Raw genomic sequence first — 18,660 nt, forward strand, 5'->3', positions numbered from 1 at the left:
AATAAAAGCATTTTACTATTTGAACCAAATAACTAAAAAAAATCCTCTCGGCAAATGGTATCTGACATTTTAACCCTATTATTTTGAACAACAAAAACATAATTTATAATATCATTTGATGTTCTTTAATTATAGGTCTTTTAGCATTTTTATCGCATGCATACATAAATCTAATTCATTATTTTTACACTGCTAGTTAATCGACTAGACATAAAAATCTAACTATAAAATAAAAATTTTAAACAGTAGCTCAGTCTTTTTCTCAAAACATAATTTTTCTGTCATAATTTAATTTATCAAAGTAAATTAAAAGAAATCTAAAAGTGAGCATATGCCAAGTTAAACTTCTTAACTTTAAAATCAACATTATTTTTTAACATACAGTTTTTGTGGGTTTGGTTTGTTATTAATATTCTTCAAAAAAAAATTAATGTTTTTTTTTTAATTTTACCTACATAAATTTTATAATATAATTGTAAACAAGATAATTCTTCATAAACAAATAATAGTTATACATGGAAGAATAATCAGCGAAGTATATTACTATTAATTAATAATAATTATAAATATTAGCCATTTTCAAAGAAAATAATCAACGGATAAGGTATTTTTAATAATTCTTACAAAAAATGCATTTCATTCCTCTTGGAATTTAATGGTTTTACTGAGATGCAGTATTTCATATTTAAAATATGTATTAAAGGTGATCATTACGAAATATTCTGAATAAACAACAGGAAGCTGTTTTGATAAACAGCTTTCTGTCTATTCAGCATTCCTATATATTAAACAGCAGTTGTTTATACAGGATGTTTTTCTAGATGAAAACTGTCGTATTTAAACTATTGCTTGATACAGGGTGTCCAGCGGAGGATAGACTGATTTCAAACTTCTTAGAAAGAAAAGACGTCAAAGGAATGAAATAAATAGAATGCTTATTGTCAAACCTGGAAATATTGTATACAGAAATCTAATATGTAGTAACAAAAATTGCTAACAGATGGCGCTGTAAGCAATCAATGATCAGTTCTAGCGTTAAAACATGAAAAAATATTGTCATGACGTGACAGATGAGGAAGTTTAATTTTATAATAATGAAATATCACAGTTAAGATGACAGTCCTATGGCTTCAAGGGCGGCGCCAGTAGGGGGTCAGGGTGACAACTGTCCCCCTATCGGGACGAACTTCGTAGGGGAAATGCTACTGTCTTGCAAAGAAATATACTTATATTCTTTAAAAAAAATCTAGTTTTTTTTTTTTTTTTTTTGCAAATGAGAATATATTAAAAACATAAGGACGAGAATGTGTTCATTTTACTTACATTTTACCACCAACTTCCTGTTAGACATCTTTTTCTCATTAAATTCTATGTGTCAAGTCCTTTGTTTGTGTCTATATGGTAAATTATTCAACACCCCTGAGCGATAGAGCGAGAAAAGAACCTACATCATCGTCCTCACGTGACCACAATTTTTGAGACCAACACATGCACATTCCGTATTCAATAAAGGAAAGAATTATGCAAAACGTCACACCAATTAACTTGAAGAATTCAAGTTCGGTTCAAAATAGCAAAACTACAGGTTATAGCATTAAAAGCAAAAAATCATCTGCATGAATTAATACCAGTTCTAAAATTAAGTAAATATCTTAAGTCTTGCAAAAAATCTTATCTTATTCAATACTTTATTATTATGTACTTACTTATATTTTGTAAAGTGTAAGTTTTGTTTATTTATTTATTTGGCAAGAGTTTTGTATGAAATGAAAAAGAAAAAAATATTCTCATATGATCATTTAGAATCAATTTATTTTTTTACTAGTGGGCTGCACCCCCTGCTCGCTAACGCTCGCCAACCCCCGAAAATTGCTACGCAATCTTATATGGTTTGCTTCGCGTACCAAGATCGCTTCGCTCGCTACTAACTTAGGTACATTGCAAATGCACACAATTCTAAGAACTCAAAATAATTATTCAAATCCATATAAAAAAATTACATCTTTTTAGTAAATACTAAGTCATTAAAATAAATTTGAGTTCAAATAAATGACATGTAATTCTTTAAACCTATTAGAAATGTGCTATAGTATAATTCGTGATGTAAATCAAAAATCGTCAAATATATTCGTAATATATAAATTCGTGAAAAAAAGCGCTTTCGACAAAATACTAAAATAGAGATCTACTGACAAAGACTACTCACTTCTGCCTAGCTTAATAGTATGATATTGCCGCAGCTGATGCTGTCTGGTTATTTCAGTTTCCGTTTTTAAAAGCGCTATATGTTGAGTCACCTCAGATAGATTTGGCATGTGACATTTTTAGCGGCAATCATAGGTCGATTCTCCGTGTAACAGAAATAGTAACGTAAACAAAACAAAGCAAACGTTGCCACCGGCGGAAAAGAAATACAGCTAAAATTTGGGAGCCACGTAAGAGAATTATATATATTAGATATTTAGATCTATTGGTAAACAGAAGTGATTTTTCTAAGTAATCATTTTTTTAAATAACATTTATGTTGTTATAACGTTATATTGTTGAAACAAATTTGATGAGTTCACATCCTTAATTTAATATTTTCACTTACCAAACGGTAGGATATATTAAATACTTTTTTTTTTGCCTGCATCTCATTGTGCATGAAGCTGATCCTTAAGTTCTAAATCATTTAACAGATCTCTTTAACTGTAATTTATAACAGTATATTAATGTTATTTGCTCAAAAATAATAATTGTTAGACCACCTTTCTAAATAACTTTATCTTAAAATGTAAGGCAGATTTACATTATAATACTAATAAAAAAACAGCAATTCTCTTAGTTTTAAACTCTTGAATTAAAAGCGTAATAATAGCAGTACAGGAAAATGACTTTAAGTTAGGGATTCAAAAATAATTATAGAAAAGCAAGAACTTTATGACTTTTATTAATTTTATGCTGACTACAACCAAAACAAAAAGGAAACGAATGAGGAAAAACTGGATCACACCTCGTGATTTTCTGGCCAGTAAAAATGCACTGACAACAATGGAAAACTGCGACACCATCATTAGATTTTTATGTATAGTAAGATTTTAAATGTAGATTGTAAAGTTTATTCCCCTTCCCATTCTTTTTCATTTGTAGATTGACGATTAATACTTATTCAAATTAATGTGTTTTTTAAAACTTTAAAAAAAATGCATTAAAATAAAAAATATTCAATTAAAATAAAAAAATAAAGAAAACACTAAGTTCAAAGATTGTAATTTTTTTTCCTGAAAATTTTTGCAACATATAATTAATTTAGTATAATTTTATTACACTTTCCATAAGTGCAAATATTTATTCTTTAAACCAAAACTTCATTTCGTCTTTTTGCAAACTTTAAATACAGTATGCTTGATACATATTGTTAGAAGTCCGATACCTTCAAAATATTAATATTTAAGATACAAAAATTTTTTGTTTAACAAAAATATTAGACTTCCGCTATAGCGACAAAATTAACAAAGTTTTAAGAAAGAAGACAAAACGTTTTCATTCATTTCTAATACAGAAAGTGAACATCATTTCACCTTATTTTCCTCTTTCAATCTTCTCTAAGAGCATATATATGAGGATAATCACCGGCTAAACTATCCTCCAATATAAAAATCTTTTGTTGTTATCAGCACTATTGTCATATACTTCAAATGGATGTACAATGCGCAAAAAAGTAATCTGATCCACCTGAATAACTTTTGATCTAATGATCGGATCTTTATGTTCGATGATCATTTTTAATGGTTCGAGAAGGTGACGTCAAATAATTGGTCAAACATTAATTAGTGCAAATGATATTTTAAATTAGGAAATTAGACATTAAACTGTACTTTCTCTGATTTGACATACCTTTTTTTCCGACTGATTCAGATTTCTGACCCCCAAAATATACGGATTAGCCGCTATATGGAAATATGGTCCTTATCGTTTGGTCAGGAGCGGAAAGTTTGAACCCCTTAATGTTAACTATACTTTTTGCCCATTTCACTATATCCCAAAATTTTTTAAGCGAATTGAAAAATTTCTGCATACATTTATTAAGTTCGTTTTTCTAATGGTAAATTTCATGCGAAAAATCACTTTTAGTAAATGTTTATTATTTAATTTAATGACAGTCGAAAAACTATTGTATTGTAAGGTATATCAACGCTTACATCATTTGAAGAATGCAAATTTAAATGGCAAAATACAAAATTTGAGCAAAATCGGAGTTCCTGAGAAATAAAAAAGGCTCGTATTTTTCAAAATTTGATCTCCTACCTCCTTAATTTTTTGTGTCTGTTTTTTGTGACTTAAAATTCATAACTATAAAAGCAAAAGTAAATTTAAATCGCAAAGGAAAGAATGTTTGGTTTCGCTTTGATATTTGGTAGACAATAATTAATTAGCTTTGTGAAATGTTATTCACTGCAGGCGCATATGTGGAGGGATTTTGTAAAGCGAAATCTTGATGGAAAGTTTGCTGCAGAGAAAAGAAGACTTCAACAGACAAACAGCAGCCATATGTGGCAAATTTTTTGAAATGTAAGTTGGTTAATATTTTCTCAGACGTCATTTCTCGGATGCAAAAATAAAATATTTTACATTGAAAAATTACTATAAATTTTAGCTACATTGTTTGCATTTCATATTTTAAGCTGATAGACTAACTCTTTTTCTCAAATAGAGCAATCAGCCGAAAACAGATCTTCTACTCCTTAAAAGCACCTTCGAAAAAAAAGGAAGGGAGAAATTTTAAGTCCCTATTTATTTACACATATATTACCCTCGAATCCCCTAATTAAAATAATCCTTTTTTCTTGCTCGTAAAATTAAATATGTAACTATTTTAAAAAAAACAGATTCTACAATTTAATGAGCAAAATCGAAGTTTGTACACGTTGCATGTAACGAAGACGCTCGAAGTTTGTACAAAACGTTGCGTGTAATCTTTAGACAGAATATGTGGTTGCAAAATCATTTTCTAATAACTTTATTTGAAAAACTCTACTGTTATGCGGTACAGAAGATAAAATTGAATTTAACATTTAAATTATTCAAAAGTCACAGGATACATTAATAACATTTTCATAACAAAATGTTCTTTAAACATTTCATTAAATGTACGTAAAATTTCAAATTTTTTCTAACGAATATTTTTTGCATTATGATAGAGTGAGAAGCGTGGAAATTTTCTGAAAGAGTGGTGCCTGTGACAATAATTTTTCATTATTACAGAAGTAATTTTTAAGCTTACAATGTCTGGTAAATTGCACCATATAGTACAAAATACATCAATAACAAAAAAAAAATGTGATTTAGATTTACATTAAAATGAATCTGCACATTACGATATCAAAATTAGTGATTTTAACTTCTTAGAAACACACTTCTGAAATATATGATGTGAGAAAAGCATGAAGTATAAAATAGGTTTTAATTTAAATATTTTGAATTAATTTGTTTGAGTCACTCAGTCGGGGTAGGCTTGTCCTCCTGTCAGCCAAAGTCTACTGCCATCCTTGTATAGCGTTTGTATTCCTTTCATGAACTCTTTACAGAGTACAGTGCCATCTTTTGTAACTAAATTCCAAAACTTCTACATAAAAATTTTAAATCGTTTACAATGGATATACCATATATTTCATTCCTCCATCATTCTTAGTTTCCATGATTTTTAATTTTCAAATCAATCTTCCACTGGACACTCTGTAAATTAAAGCTCAACTATAACTATAGTAATTTATTAAAAGGGAGAATTTAAGTGCTGCAAAAATATTATTTAAAATGTTATTCCGCTATAATCTTTATATAATAATCAGGATTTATCAATGAACAACTAGTAAAATTTTCATATTGTGACATGACTAAATTAAGTTAGGAAATTTATACATACTTCCGTACCATATTAAATGTGGTAGTGTATAATTGATTAAAAATGACTATTCCAAATATATAAAAAGCATTAGAACTCTATTACTCTAGAATCGGGACAACTCAATAAGGAGTTCTAGTATTTATAACTTCACTCTGCATACATTATATCTTCTCCTTTTATTCTTTACTACCCCGTTTATACATGTAACTTTAAAAAATGCATAAATCTGTTCTGCTAAAGAATGCATATAAATACCATGCTGCAATGAAGACAAATAATTTTACATTTTTACTGTAATTAAATTAAATAATATATTGGTAAGAGACTTTTGCAAGCCACTGTATCAGCTCTCTATTTTTTAGCATTTGTTTATTGTATATCAGTTGAAATAATTTATAAGTATCTGGTTTTGCACATAAAAAAGTTTTTGAAGCAAAATTTAAGATTAATATAATATAAATTAAAGGTTAAAACATATGACAAAATTGAGTTATAATACAACCAAATAAATTGGTATTTCTCAACTTGATATTGCAAAATAACTGCTAATTAGGCCTCAGAAAAATCTCAATATTTATCTTTACTTTAAATAATACAAATACACGGGAATAAATAACTAATTCTTCATATAAAAAGTTCTTTATTTTAATGACTTCATATACAATCTATTGTGATATAAATAGTAATATACATTATTTGCTTCTGAGTTTTTAAAAAATGTATGGATGTCAAGCATTCAGACTTCATTGTCAATATCTTATATTTACTCAGTCTTAATTTTCAGACATATAACAAAATTAGAAAACTCAATATATAATAAAATTATTTTATGTACATAATTTTACATTAAATCATATTTTCATCTTGAATAAGCATGCAAAACATTATCATAAAGATTGTCCTTGTACATTGATACCACTTTTTGAACACCATTTGAATTTCGCTCTATGAATACCTCCTAATTGTAATTTTGAACCTTTTATCGCCTAATGATATTTTTTTCCAAAACGTCACCCTTTCAAATGATTTTGTCATTATTGATTGATAAATGTATTTTTAATATTAATCTTCTTTTTTTCTCATCTCAGAGTCAATATATTAATATAGATTCAAATTATTATATTGTTAATAACATTCATTAAATTTTATTATATTTATTTTTAATGGAAACAATGAGACAATTTTTCTTCTGGTGTGCTTAATACAGGAGTAAAGTACACAAATCTTGACATTCTCAATACAAAACTTTAAAAATACCAAGGATTTATTTACAAATTAAACTCTCTCCCCCTATTAAATACTTATATCATTTTAAACTAATAGTGATAATAATGTGTATGGACAACCCATAAAAGCCAAAACAAAAAACAATAGTTCGATTATGGCATGGTGCAGCTAGATAAATATCAAACAAGCTACATATGAATAAATTATTCAAATGATTAAATTATTGATAAAACTTGAGCATTTAGTTAAGACACTTTATTTGAAAATTGCATAGTTTAATACAGATATAAATTTATCCATGGAAAGCATTTTTAATCCCTAAATTTAATGTGCATGAAAGATAAATAATCTTAAACTCAGCTATAAATCAATAATGCAAGATATTGACTAATAAAAATAAAGGCATCATTTTATGAATAACAAATAAATTTTGCAAAACAAGTGAATTTTCAAATCAAAACTTAAATAATTCAATAACACCGTAATGAATTGCATATAAACTATGGCTACATAGTTTAATATGAATCATAGTTGATATGCATCACCATAAATCAATAGATTCTGAAATTTCAGACTGTAAATCCTTGAAAATGTCATGATATAAGAAAGATCAATTTATATTGTTTGGAATTAAAAGTCTCATCAATCATCTGTTCCACCTCACTTATAAAGTGAAAAAGTTTACAAAACATATAAAAATTTAGGCAATAAATTTACTATCATGAACCTCCATTTATAATATTTTTTGGTGGCTCTAAAAGATCAGCATATTCGTGCAAAGCTTCACGCAAAGAACAACATACTTGAGCAGATGTAGAAGTTGTGCAATCAACAAGACTTGGATAAAGAGAAATAAGTTGTTCCCATACAGTCCATTCAACTGCAAAGTTAATGAGAATGAGTAATTTCAAAAGATAATAAATAAAGATTTTGCTTTTAAAACCAGCTCATGTAATATTTCAATGTCAAAGTGTTTTTTGTTACGTTTTTTTCATTTATTTCTTACTTCTGTCTTTCTTAAATTTCTTGAATAATTCCTTCTTTGCTTCTTTCTCTTATTTTTAACAAATATCAGATTTTTTAATATAAAAATGATAAATACATAAATTCGAAATACTATAAAAATTTTCATTAACATTTTTTTTTTTTCGTTTTACAAAAAATAGATCAACCACTAAGCTATAGATCAGTTTTTTTTTTCTTACTCAAATCAACAAATTAAAAAAAAAACTAATTAACTCTTTAAAAAAATCAACTCAATTCTAATCAAATTTTTAGTTCATATTAAAACATTTCTGTGAGTAGTAAGAATATCAATTTAATCAAACATTAATTATTTCTCAAAACACAAAAAATACTTGTCTTAGTAACAAATATTTAGATTAGTAATATTTTTTGCCTCTACTAAGAGATTTCTGGAGTGAATAAAAAAATTGCCAAATTTTAGGCTTTTCGCAAGATATTCTTTCATGATGGCAATAAACATTTTTCTGTAGTTTGATTCTTGATTTCATAAATTTTATTCAAAGTGATTTTTACCAAATAAATAATTCAAACATATGTATTTAAAAGACCAGGTAGCCAATTGATCATGAGTTAAAACTCTAGAAAAATAAAAAATAATTCTGCTTAATTCAACATATCATAAATATTACTTTTCCACCAGAAGAAAAAAAAATTATTTTCCTTATATTTACTCATAGCAACACCTCAACTAGAAAAATCATTGCTGTATAAAAGAACATAGTAATTAAATTAGCCTAATCAATTTGCGACTACAAAATTTATTAGAATAATAGTAAACTTTAGTACAAACCTTTCTCCGGATCTGCTTTTTTCAAAGACTTCGCCAAAGTAGCTACAGCTTTTAAAACAAATGATATTTCAGACATCCTGTGCCTATAAAATAACAAAATTTCTATTTAGAAAGTTTGGAAAAATAATTTATATTTTCAAACAAAAATTCCACTTAAAACCAAAGCAGAAAACTGAATGAAAATATATAAACATTTCAATTCACTTAATGTAAAGCCTTTGGGGAAATTCTGCATTAAAAATACTTTCATTAAACAATGATTAGATTTAAAGCATTTTTAAAATAAAGCAAAAGAGGATAAGAAACGGAGATTCAAAGATTTACCTCTACAAGCATAAGGAAGTATTCCCTATAACCTTTCCAGATTTTGATTCTGAATTATATAATGCTTTTTTTTATTAATGATTAGATTAAAGCCTACTTTTATATACAAAGCAACAAAAATTAAAAAAAGGAGATGAAGTAATATGAAGATATATCTCTATAAGTAATAAAGTTTGGTACTTCTCCATTTTGTCAGCACAAGTAAATTCAGCTATTTTATTTATTTGTTTATTTATTTTTTAAAAAATATAGCTGCCACATAAAAGATTTTTTTTTTTAAAAAAAACAGTTAAATTTACTCGTGCCTGGTGACTTAGCATTAGCGACAAAATGGGAAAGTACCTAAAAATTATTTCCTTATGATGACTAGGCCCAATCGTTTCTGTGGAAACGGAGTTTTGATTTTACAAATTGGATAAACTAAAAAAATCAAATGATTCAAAATTCAAATGGGCCAATCAAAATAGATGTCCAATGTTCAGAAGGAATGATCCCTAAAAAAAAAATTTATATTGATATACAGTGGGTGATCGGTTAACGAACATAATCCGTTCCAGGACTATGTTCGCTATCCGAATTGTTCGTTAACCGATCATCGATTCAACATAGACTTCTGTGTGAAATCGATTAATTCGTTCTGGAGACCCTAAAAATTAAATTTTAAAAAATATATAATTTCTTTGTAAGTTTTTTAAAAAATAATGCATATATATAGTCTTGCATATTAATCAGTCCTTTTCATTTTTTGCTTATGCCCCATAAGAAGATTGAAGCCCATAATTGAAGAACATGTCCAATGTCAATTGCTTTTCTTTCTTTTTCAGGATTGATTTTAGTCATAATAATAATTATTGAATGACCTTTAAATTCATTGTTAATTCAAGTTTCATTTAGTAATTATCAATATATTAAACATGCTTTAAACATTTCTCCTTTCAGTGATCTTATTTTGTGTGCAAAATGATAACAAATGTTTAATATTAATTTTTTTCAGACCGAGAAATGTTCCTTAGAATTCGTTTTGTTCATTTTCCGAATATGTGTTCGTTATCCGAATATGTGTTCGTTATCCGAACACAAAAACTTTCGTGAAAGTGTTCGTTAACCGATTTGTTCGTCAACCGATCTGTTCGTTAACCGATCACCCACTGTACAAATAAATTGTGTAATTTTAAAGAAGCCATTTTCTTTGCTAAACATTCGTTTACTCATATTTTCATGTAAAATTAGATGTGAGTTACATATATATCTATATATAGAGGCATCTAAAGTTTCTTCAAGATCCTAATTTGATATATTTGATAATAGAAATAGACTCTTTTAGAAATATTGACAATAAATAGACTAATTGCATTGGAGCAGACAGATTGGGCTAAAGATAAAAAAACTAACAAACTTTTTTCAGTTTTATATATATATTTTTTTTTCTCTGGATTTTTATCATTTTTATTATTATTATTTTTCTTTGTCCCTTTTTTCATTGTTCTGTAATTTTTTCCATGTTTTCTCTACAGTTTGAACCATATATATATATATATATATACAATTCGTGAAAAAATTTGTAAGCTTAAACAATTGAATCTAGCGATTTTTACAGCGGTNACATATGAAGGAAGGAATTAAATTATGAATTATTAAAAGCAGTGCAAGAGGCAAAGTTGGCTATAAAGCTGTCAACTAAAGTAACTCACAAAAGGATTTTTTGTTTCATAAATTTGCATTTAAAAAAACACAATAATATAGACAAGAATTGTATTATTGTTGCAATATATTTTAAAGTGGTGCTATGAAGAATAAATAGGAGTCAAAAAAGTCCTCTCGTCTTGATTTAAAGGTATTACAATGTTCTAGAATGTATAATTACCTTTAGTTTAAATAAAATCATGCAGGAAAAAAATATTTGAAAGGAAGGTAAGTTGTGAGACATACTAGGTTTGAATTAAGAGAGAGAAAAAGGTGTGAGGCATTGAATATCCACAAAAGGTAAATTTTGATGCTGAAACCAAACATGTAAATGCATATAGAAATAGCTTTGAGAAGTATTTGAATAGTTAAAAGTTAATCACTACTAAGAATAGAAAACAAAAATAAAATATTTTTAAATTTAAAGCTTGTTTTGGAAGCTGTAGGATGCGTTATAAATTATTCCTAAGATAGTGAGAAAGATTCCTCCTCCATAAACAAAGCATATTACAATACACAAAATTTATAAATAGAAACATTTTTTATATTCATAAAATAGATAAATAAATTAAGTTTTTGTGAATAAAATTGATTTAATACCTTGGTAATGGACATTTTCCACTAAGTCTTTCATCTTCAGCATATTTGTGAATGACTTCTTTGAAACGATGTAAGAGAGAAGTGACAGCTAATAAATTAACAACACCATCATCATCGATTTCAATTCCGCTCTCCAGGAAAGAAAATTGTAGGAGGGTTTCAAAACAAGACTTAGCAAATTCTTCACGAAGCTTCCTACTGGAATCAATATCTATAAAAACATTTAAAGTAATTCATTTTTATTTATTTCGTTTTTTTTTTCTTTTCTTTCTTTTTTTACAAAAAATATATATTGAAATATTGTGTGAAACAAAATAATTGAAATTTACTATATAGTGCAATTTTCATTATATTTATGACATTAATTAGATATTTTAATACCAACGCAGTTTAAATAATTTTTTAAGTTAAAAACCCTTTACCTACAAATAAGATATTCTGTTTGTGCTTCAAACCATAAATAAACTGATGGTATTTAGATTACTTGTCTCACAAAGCTGATAACTTTTTTTAATTTTTAATCTTATAGCATCGAACAAATATATGTGGTCAAATTTTATTCAATAATTTTCTCTAATTGGATAAAACCATGTTGGGGGTTCATTCATTTTCTATATAAAATAGGAAACAAACTTCCTTGAACAGAAAAAAAAAATTATTAAATAAATTGCATAAAAACGTATAATAGATTATCTGAAATGTTATGATCTAACTACATGAGAAAATATTACTTAAGATATGCAATACAAATACTATCAAGATATTAGAGATAAACTTTAAACTTACCAACAGGGCTATTATTAGTAGCAGAATGTATTGAACCCTTATTAAGTAATGTAACGATTCTAATGATGAATTCACGGGGCAGTTGATTAGCAAAGGGCAATATTCCATCTCGGATCAGATGAATAATCTATAAGAAATAAAAAAAACGAAGAATTAAACATAAAAAAGTTTATTTTATCATTACACAGCCCTAAGATTTCCATATAAAAAGATACTTACTTTACAATCTAAGGCTTCATCATTTTGTTGATCTTCAAGACTTTGTGTTGGAGATGGTAAACTACAAAAGATATAAGTAAATAAATAATTAAATAATTTACTTTGCAGAAACAGTTTTCCTTTAACATTCATATCATCTTGATGCAAGATAAAGAAATTTAAAAAACTGAGAACTTCAAAAACCATTTTGAAAAACACAGACTATTTTAAATGAATATTAATTATTTTTCTATTTCGCGTTGCAAAAAATACCAACCAGAAAATAAATGAAGATGATCGGGGTATAGAAATGACAGTTTGTGGAACTCATTAAAAAGCACACTGAATACTTTCCAATGCTTCATTTTCTATTTATTTATTTATTGTGTCTTTAGTTTCACTTATATTACAAACATACATATATATACAAAATAAAATAATTCTTCTACCATGAATTAAAAATATGTACAATGCACTTGGTTATATGCCATTAATAGTAACGAATATTTTATGTAAAGAAACAGATAACATACCTTGCAGGAAATAAGAAATCTTCGAGAGCATATGCTAAATCAACCCACATGCCATTAAATTGGGTAGCTAGAAATTATTAATGAAATCATATTAGTTCATAAACTCAGTTGAACAGATTTCTTTTATAATAAAGATTACTACCATTACATCTACATTAAAATCTTCAATAAAAATACAAAAATTAAAAAATTATATAAAATTTGTATTTTTTCAATTTCAATTAAAATTTAATATTTTGTCAGAAAGCTTTTCATTTTATTAAGAAAACAATTGGAAAATTTTTGTGGATATAATGCAAATATTTAAACACAGGTACAATTCAAAAACTATATAAAATTTTAAGGAAAAGGTATATTGCATTTAAATTGCCAAAAATGTTTTCTGCATACTAAATGATTAATTAAAAAATTTAAATATACTTGGCATTTTTTTCTAAATATTACTAAAAACTGTTACTGGATTCGTCTTGAAAATAAATTGGCTGCTTTTTCAACTGATCACTTGACATGCGCTGACTTTAATAAAATATAAAAGCAAAGAACACTTAATACAGTACAGAACCCGTTATCCGGAATTCAGAAAACCGGAAAACCAAAAAACCGGAACGAAATTCGATAAATTTCCCCCCTATTTTTTTTTTTTAAATTTTTTCCTCATAAGATTTTAGGATTTTTCTTTCTTTTTTGAAAGATGTTTACCTTACCATCATTTTGGAAATAATCATTAGTGTATTACTTCATCGTTTTTTCTTCTTTTTAAGATTATTTCCAAAAAAAAATTTTTTTTTAGTTGGGTTTAACAATAAAAAAAACGGCTTTTTGTAGCGATTCAGAAAACCGGAAAAATCAGTTATCCGGAATAGCGATGGTCCCGATCGTTCTGGTTAATCGGTTCCCTACTGTAATTTATATCAAATGCATCTAATAAATAATTCTCATTAGCTCATGATGCATCTATAGAAACATCTCTAAAATAGAGCCATAAATACTGATAAAAGTAAAAATTTAAATTTAAAAGTGAAAAATACGTCCTTTTGAACAATTTCTTTTAAAAAAGGTAAAAGGAAGAAAAATTTGTGAATCCCTTCAGCAATGCATTAATGAAGCTTTAACTTAAAGGCTTAAAAGTAAAATAAGAAATGCTTGATAAATTTTCATATATTGAAATTCATTAAACATAAAAGTCATTAAGCATTCACAAAACACAAACTTACGATACTGTCTTGCCATAGGTAGTCCTGCCTGAAGAACTTTGAGCACAGCATTCACAGCCAATTTCCAAGTCATTTGTGATGGACAGGCATATTTCATACTCAGAGGAAGTCTTAAAGCCTAGAAGAAAATTAACAGCTAATAAAGCTCAACAAATCAGAAATATTAAATCAAATGAATGAGTAAAATGACAAACAAATATCTCCGTAAATAAAAGAAATAAAAAAATTTATGCTTATTGGATAATCAGTCTTTTAGTGAATTAGGCAATTTGGAGAGTCATATGCTACAAAAATTAATAAAATTTAGTAAGAAATGCACCAATTATACATATAGTCCTATTAAAAAATGGCTATTGGTGCACAAAATAATGATTTTGCTAAATATTGAATAATTAATATTTCTATATAAATACATACAAAGATTAATTATTTAATACTTGCTGCCACATAGTTCCTTTATGAATACCAAAATTATGAATATCAAGCATCTTAAACCCCTTTTGTAATCTACTAAAAGCGTTATGGTTATTAAATTTGAGAATTTATTTATTTAAGTTTGATCCTATATATTAAAAATTTGTACATTTAAGTTTACATTACCTAGATTCTAAGTCATAGCTGATGCCAAATTGTATGCTCAAAAATTTTACGTAAAATAAAAGTAAATAAATATTAGAATGGATAATAAAAACAACTCATTTCATATATTTCCAGAGCTTATTATGAAATAATGCTAAGTCACAAATTTTTCACAAAAGAATTTTATCAACCTTGATTGTAAAAGTAGTTTACTTCTGTTTTGAGATGTTATCCAATATTCTTTATTAAATCACAAGCTACAACAAAATTACCATAACATGCAAAATTGAGCTGATTAATTTTTTAAACTATGGTTCAAATTCTTTAAGTAATGAAATTGAGTTGACATTTGCTAAAAAAAAGAGACCATGAATGCAAAATTATTATTAATTGCAAAAAAGGAACTAGGCACGTAAAAAGTATTGTTACTTTATATAAATCCAGTGCATAACTGGTTTTCCCACTAACTTATGTTCTAATACTAAATGAAAGAATTCCCAACTTTTACTTTTTTAATTTAATAAAAATTTTAAATATACTGTTAAAAGTCTAATTTATATCAAACCATTAACTATGATTATTTTTATTTATTCTTTTTATTTAAAATCTTTGTTTATATATGTTTATTTCACTATCATCACTACATCCAGTCTAACAATTCTTTCGATGAATTTTTAATGAATTTTTTATCTAAATGGCTTGTTATCTGGAATAATTAATATAAAAAATATATGAGAATATGAAGTATGCATTGTAAAGTTTTGCATGTTTTCATTTTTTACATATTTTACAGACATAAATGACTATTAACAAATCAAATGTACAAGTTAGAAATGTCTGAATCTTCTTAATAAACAGCATGGAGAAATTGTTACGTTCTTTTATCCAACATGAACTATTAATTTTGTTGCTCATAAAATGCTAAATTATCCTTCACCAAGCAATACTAGCTTAACAGAGAATGTAAAAGAAAAAAAAGAAAATGTTATCCTAGGCATTATTATAAACATTTCAGCTTGCTCAATAGTAAAGTAATTTTTTAAAATAATTTATAATTATAAATTTTAAATGTTTTATAATATCTTTAATTAATATAAATTATTTACTTTTATTAAATATGAACTTCTTAATTTATCCTGATTACATTTTAATTTCTTAAATCTTCCAGCAGTATAAGCCTGATAATTTCTATAAATTCTTTTGTATCTCCTTTTATCACCTGGCAAAATAATCAATTATTTGATGTAACTACTGAGTATGAAAATAAATTATCTATTTCTTTCACTCAGAAATATTTTATTTTACTAACTGAGAAACACAGAAATCAAAATATAAAACTAGGAATCTCTAAATAGGTGCAATATAATAGAATAGTTATAACATGCTTACCAAATATATTCAGCAAAAGAGGCCGAAAACTAAATCAGAAAAAATATTTAGTTTGCGGGTAAATAAAATTTAATAGTACCACCACTGGATATTCAAATCTAAATGAGGTTAGGGCCAGTCTTAAAAGACAGATATTTATTTCAAAATGCATTCCCTGTATTCATAATATAAGGCAATGTTTTGTATTTCACTATACAATGTATACATATTATACATTGTATTTCATTAAAAAAAAATACTTATAAAAGCAAATTTAAAAAAAAATTCTACTTTTAACTTTTTTTTAATTTTACACAAGATAATCCCACAATTCCAATTCTAAAAGAAGTGAGGGAATATCTTCCTTTTATCTATATAATGAATAAAACATGCTCCATCGAATGATTTAAAATAACAAAAAATATAAAGAGATATAATCTAAATTTACGAAATAATGTAATGCTTAAGCTTATTAATTTATCATATTCCTTTACAAGAGAAAATTTAAAAAAAAGAAATTCATCACTTTGCAATTGATAAGAGTTTGCTTAATACAAAAAATCAAATAACACAGGATGAACTCAAAAGACGATTCAGATATAATTTTGTCAATTAAAATCAGAAGTGTCTTCAAATTGGGTTTTCAGAGATTTGCTAAAAGTACTGTAAGTACCTTAATTATTGAATGAAGAACTTGAGAATTAATAATGTTTGGCTGCTGAGCAGTTTGTTGATAGGCAGTCACAACCATTTCAAGAGCTTTTTCGCCAAATGGGACAAAATTCATTGTAACCCAATCAGTCTAAAAGAGAATAAAAATTAAAAAATTATCTACCAGAAAGACAGAAATTTAAATTCAAAAACAACAATTAACTGTAATAATTTTTGTTTATGAATCCAAATATGTAAAACTAAATTATAAATATTGGTATCGTCAGCCAAGTTCTAATACAATACAAAACACAAAATGTTACACATACAGTTTTTTAAACATGGAATTAAAATATTTTAATGTAGCAAAAAAATATTTAAAATACATCAGACCATAAAAAATATTTTTGTAATATCATTGAAGAAAGGACTTTTATCTTAATTTGCATACCATTTTTAATGTATGACATTTTTAATTCATTTGTTTGATATTTATAAATTACCAATATAATTTTTAGACAATCTAGAAAACTTAAAATAATCCTGCAGTGCAATAAAATGAATAACTATACACATGATAAAACTGTTGCAAAAAGTGTAATAAATAAGATGTATTCTTCTAAAATGTAATTAATGTATTCAACTTTCTTTTTTCTGAACAATGGTTTAAATTGGGTGCAAAATAAAACATTATTCAAGAATGGTGAAAACTCATTACAATATTTTTCGAGCATATTATAAAAATTAATATTCATATAAAATTAATAAGGGTAAAATAACTTACTCCAGAGACTTTTAGGTTCACAAAAGCTCGAGTTCTCAACTGTCCATAAGGAGGTGCATTGCATGCATAGGATGAAAATACTAGGAGTTGATTGAAAATTACAGGAAGCAATGATGATATATTTTCATTTCCATTTAAAGCTTCCTACAGAAAAATGAAACTGATTCTTTAATACCTAAGGAAATGAAGAATCAAGATTTCTGAACACCTTTAACCCCCTGAGCATTATTCCAAACTTTTTCCTTACTTTAAGCTTCACAATTTACTGTATTAAAAAATGATTTTTCTAATGTTACATCATAGTAGTATATATCAAGGAAATCAGTACAATTTTGCCCAGAGGCTGGATGCTTGGAGGGTTAAATACTATTCGAATCATTTACATGTATTTTAATATAAAAGTTTATATAGAAACTCCTAATTGAAAAATGCATATAATCACAGTTTCTATTTCATGATCTTCATACTATTTTTTATAGAGGAACTACATAAAAGTATAATCTTACAGGCACATACTTAAATTTATTATAGTTTATAAATATTAAATACAGTAAAACTCCTATAATCAGAGTCAATGTTGATTAGATAAGATATCTAAAATTTTGAAATAAGTAGTATTTTCTATCGTGAAATTCATAAACATGCCTAAAAATACAAATTAAGAAAACAAGAATAAATTTTAACAGTATCAAAATAGGGAACTGTAAGCAATCAAACATTACCAATAATTAGCAAACAAATTAAAGCATCATTTTTCTATCAATATAAAGTTATTCTTAAATACAATACAATCTAAGAAACTAAATCTATTGTTTCTATTAATCTATTTAATAATTTTATCTAATTACTGGATATTACTGTTGAAAAGATAAAGAAAAAGTGGAGGGGCATTCTTTTGAATTAAAGATTGTTTCAAAATCACAAGTCATAAAATCATGTCATAATATAATAATTTAAAACCTAATCATGAAAAACAGTAGAAACATTCAAAGCTTAGTAATTAAACAAAT

General features: G+C 26.2%; 1 protein-coding gene across 4 annotated transcripts in view; it reads right to left on the reverse strand.

Annotated features, from left to right (window-relative positions):
- Positions 1 to 6,507: 6,507 nt before the first annotated feature.
- Positions 6,508 to 18,660, reverse strand: part of LOC107445936 (Mon2 homolog, regulator of endosome-to-Golgi trafficking) — a 67,202-nt gene continuing 55,049 nt past the window's right edge. For all 4 annotated transcript variants that reach the window (XM_016060444.3, XM_071187609.1, XM_071187610.1 and 1 more), the window contains 9 exons: positions 17,651 to 17,794; positions 16,889 to 17,017; positions 14,269 to 14,386; positions 13,055 to 13,121; positions 12,543 to 12,603; positions 12,324 to 12,450; positions 11,538 to 11,748; positions 8,931 to 9,013; positions 6,508 to 7,994 (listed from right to left, as the gene is read on the reverse strand). In XM_016060444.3, coding sequence (XP_015915930.1) covers positions 7,834 to 7,994; positions 8,931 to 9,013; positions 11,538 to 11,748; positions 12,324 to 12,450; positions 12,543 to 12,603; positions 13,055 to 13,121; positions 14,269 to 14,386; positions 16,889 to 17,017; positions 17,651 to 17,794 — 1,101 coding nt within the window. In that variant the 3' untranslated portion in view covers positions 6,508 to 7,833. The remainder of the gene's footprint in view (positions 7,995 to 8,930; positions 9,014 to 11,537; positions 11,749 to 12,323; positions 12,451 to 12,542; positions 12,604 to 13,054; positions 13,122 to 14,268; positions 14,387 to 16,888; positions 17,018 to 17,650; positions 17,795 to 18,660) is intronic.

This window comes from Parasteatoda tepidariorum, chromosome X1 (assembly GCF_043381705.1).
Source record: "Parasteatoda tepidariorum isolate YZ-2023 chromosome X1, CAS_Ptep_4.0, whole genome shotgun sequence".
Lineage (NCBI taxonomy): Eukaryota > Metazoa > Arthropoda > Arachnida > Araneae > Theridiidae > Parasteatoda > Parasteatoda tepidariorum.